Below are 4,120 nucleotides of genomic sequence, written 5' to 3'. Positions count from 1 at the left end.
CATGAAGATTGACAGCAAATTTATTTTAAGCATCTTTAATACCAAAACTGACACTGATACTGTTTGTGAGCATTACACCAAATATGCGAATGCTAGATTTCTACACTATTCATACATGAATTCATGAAGACAAACCTTTTCCTCTATAAGCATTCTTCTTGGAATTACAAAAGTATTTGTGGAAATGCTGATTTTTGGAGTTGAGCTTATAAAACGGACATTTTTAGGGGAATGATTATTCCCTAGAGGTTTTTGTGTCTATATCCAGAGATACTGAGGGGATGTTGAAGAAGCTTCTCTCTTTGTTGTATAAAGAAAAATTTGGAAGGAAAGTTATACACACTCTAAATTAGAATCTTATATCTCCAGAATTCCTATCTCAACAGAGAAGGTGAATATGACTGAGGATAACTACTCCTTGACCACTGAATTTATCCTCATAGGATTTACAGATTATCCAGAGTTGAGGAGCCTCCTGTTTGTGGTATTTCTCACTATCTATGTGATCACTATGGTGGGGAATCTTGGCCTGGTGGCATTGATTTTTATGGAGCATCGTCTTCACACACCAATGTACATCTTTCTGGGCAACCTGGCTCTGATGGATTCCTGTTGTTCCTGTGCCATTACCCCCAAAATGTTAGAGAACTTCTTTTCTAAGGACAAAACAATTTCCCTCTATGAATGCATGGCACAATTTTATTTTCTCTGCCTTGCTGAAACTACAGACTGCTTTCTCCTGGCAGCAATGGCCTATGATCGCTATGTGGCCATATGCAGCCCTCTGCAGTACCACACCATGATGTCAAAGAAACTCTGTGTTCAGATGATCACAGGGGCCTACGTAGCTGGAAATCTGCATTCCATAATTCATGTGGGGTTTCTCTTTAGGTTAACTTTCTGTGGTTCAAATGAAATTAATCACTTTTTTTGTGATGTTTTTCCATTATACAGACTTTCCTGTGTTGACCCTTATATCAATGAATTAATGATATTTATCTTTTCAGGTTCAGTTCAAGTCTTCACCATCGGTAGTGTCTTAGTATCTTACTTCTACATTCTCTTTACTATTTTCAAAATGAAATCCAAAGAGGGAAGAGGCAAAGCTTTATCTACTTGTGCATCCCACTTTCTCTCTGTCTCAATATTCTATGGCTCTCTTCTCTTTGTGTACCTTCGCCCACACTCAGTTAATGAAGAGGATGAAGATATACCTGGTGCTGTATTTTATACTCTAGTGATCCCATTACTAAACCCCTTTATTTATAGTCTAAGAAATAAGGAAGTAATAAATGCTATGAAAAAAATTATAAGGAATATTTTATAACATCCTAAAAAATATATCATCCCCTGTGAAAAATTAGCTTAAATTTGATAATATGTTTTCCAAAATCATGTAATATTGAGAAAGGAGAAAAGAACCACTCTGCCCATAGAATTTTCAATTACTAAAAAATGATATTTAAGAGTCAGATAAGTTCAACAGGAGAGATTCTGCTACAATGTATTGTAAAATATAAGCTCTAGTTCCCAGCAAGAATTAACTAAATAATTCTTCTTCGGGTCACACACTGTGTCCCAAAGAAATTAGTTAAATTATTAGCTAACAGTTTCAATGGGTAATGAACTATACTTTTCAACAAATACAGCAAATATATGAATGAAAGTCAATTAGATAAAAAGATCACTTCCATTTAAATTAATTTAAAACAATGAGTCATGGAACACTGAAAAAATTAAAAAAAAAAATATATTGTTGGGGCGCCTGGGTGGTTCAGTGGGTTAAAGCCTCTGCTTTCAGCTCAGGTTATGATCCCAGGGTCCTGGGCTCGAGCCCCACATCGGGCTCTCTGCTCAGCAGGGAGCCTGCTTCCCCCTCTCTCTCTGCCTGCCTCGATGCCTAATTGTGATCTCTCTGTCAAATAAATAAATAAAATCTTTAAAAAAATTATATTGTTGACAAATTTCTGGAATTCCAAAGCATAATCTTACAAGCTCTGGCACATTCCAGGTTCTAAAGAATTAATCCCTTCATAAAAAACACCAACTGTCAGAAGTAAACTATATACCTTTGATTCTTAATTTTCTTTGAGTTTATTCAAGAGAAGATATTTGAATATTCTCAAATCAAGAATATGTTCACCTTTATTTTTTTAAATTAAATTTACTTATTTTCAGCATAACAGTATTCATTATTTTTTCACCACACCCAGTGCTCCATGCAATCTGTGCCCTGTATAATACCCACCACCTGGTACCCCAACCTCCCACACCCCCTCCACTTCAAACCCCTCAGATTATATGTTCACCTTTAAAACGGGAAATTTTGTTATATATATTTTACCACAATTAAGAAATGTTGAAACCAAGAAAAGAATGCTAGTAAAAATGTACAATAAAAAAGACTATTTTCATCTTTAGTGTTAGTCAATTTTACTTTAAAGTTCTCTGAAATAGAGTATCTGTATACTGTGATGTAGCACTGTGTAGTTGCCATAAATGGTATTTATGGATTGGATGTCCATATGGATTTGACTGTTTTCATATAATTTGATTAGGGTGTCCATCAAAAATGCAGTGTATTCCTGAATACACTAAATTGAACGAAGTCGTTTTTCTCTCTGATATTACTTATTTTGTTTTTACTAGGAACTCCACCAAACTGTACTTATTCCAGTGTAAATTACTGATACATTCACAGCAATAACAAAAAGTTGGAGTTGTTATAAAGCATAAATGAGGCACAAAATAGTGACAATTCTAAATTCCTAAACAAAAATATTTATTGATCATTTATATATGCAAATATGAAAGAAAACCATATATTACTGAGAACATTTTATCTGCTAGGCACAAAACTACACCTTTCATATATATTACCTACCAATTGGTTAGAAATGACTTTTCATGCATCTTCTCAGCAAAATCCTCATACTTTGAAACATTGAGTGGCTTGCTCAAGTTCAGCCAGGTGATTGAGATTGAGCTAGAATTTGTATCAATGATACTTGGGAGTTCAGAAAATGGAGATGCTTGTCCCCTGAGCTATATAGACCTTATTCAGCATCAGAAGTGAGATGTGCCTTGAAAATGATTTTAAAATATGATGTTTTGAGGAAAAAAAAGAATGAGTATGACCACAGTCAATGTTTATGGAAATTAGTGTGACACTGAGAACTGGGGTGAAGGAGATGAACCATTGACAGAGTCAGAAAGTTGACAAAACTTTTGCTAAAAGCTGTTGCGGAATATGGGAAATAAGTGTGGGATGGAATCAGGTCACTGAGAATTTCAAAGCCAACTCTTAAGAATTTACCCCAGAGGCCTCAGACACTGAATACTTCCTAGAACCAGGTAATATGATTGTAGTTTTTGAGAAGAGTAATCTGGTGATCGGAATGATGCTGAAAGAAATAAGGCTAACTTCAAGAATTCTTATACTAGGTGATGAGAGTTGAAATTGGAGGATAAAAGGGGAGGAGTGCACAGATATAAGCAACATTTTAAAGGAAAATAATGAATTATAACTATTGGATAATAAAATGAAGGCCTATTTTCTTCTGAGAGTACCAGTCATGTTATAACTTATTTCCTTCACTATTACGTAAAAATGTACCTGACAGAATTGGCCATTCACTAGCCATTTATTTAATATACATTTAAGTTAATATGTAGTAAGTTTGTTATTTTTATTTTTAACAAGTCAATAAATATTTTTTAATTTCTTGGTTTTAATTTATAATATTGCAAGTACTGTTAGATATCACCCACAGAAACAAAGATTTACAGGGTCCTAAACACTTTTTTTAAGGGTGTAAAGGAATCCAGATACCTGAGTTCAATGAATTATTTTGTTTGTATCCACTCTCTATTGCAGGGGATATTTTTAGTTGTCAGATTCACATGCATCGCTCCCTTTCCCTTTTTCAGGCATACCACAACTTCCATTTACATATTTCTGCACCACTTAGTAACACTGAAGCCTAGAGTTATGCCAAGGGAAGAGTCTGTGACTTATTTGGGGCCAGTGAGACCAAAGAGGGAATTTTATGGAAATTCCTGGGAAATATGTTTTCTTGGTTTTAAGAGATCCACAAAAAAGTAGTCTTTCTCTGAAAGT

The 4,120-nt window shown here is 34.6% G+C and overlaps 1 protein-coding gene across 1 annotated transcript; it reads left to right on the top strand.

The window, feature by feature from the left end:
* Positions 1–397: 397 nt before the first annotated feature.
* On the top strand, positions 398–1,327 carry LOC309846370 (olfactory receptor 5K1-like; the record flags this gene model as incomplete). Its single annotated transcript, XM_082695258.1, has 1 exon — positions 398–1,327. One exon carries the CDS (start codon positions 398–400, stop codon positions 1,325–1,327), a length of 930 nt encoding a protein of 309 aa, XP_082551384.1.
* Positions 1,328–4,120: the final 2,793 nt, after the last annotated feature.

The sequence above is a fragment of the Mustela nivalis genome, assembly GCF_964662115.1.
Source record: "Mustela nivalis genome assembly, chromosome: 1".
Classification (NCBI taxonomy): Eukaryota; Metazoa; Chordata; class Mammalia; order Carnivora; family Mustelidae; genus Mustela; species Mustela nivalis.
Note: the sequence above shows the minus strand (reverse complement) of the source record. Positions and strands in the feature narration are given on the sequence as shown.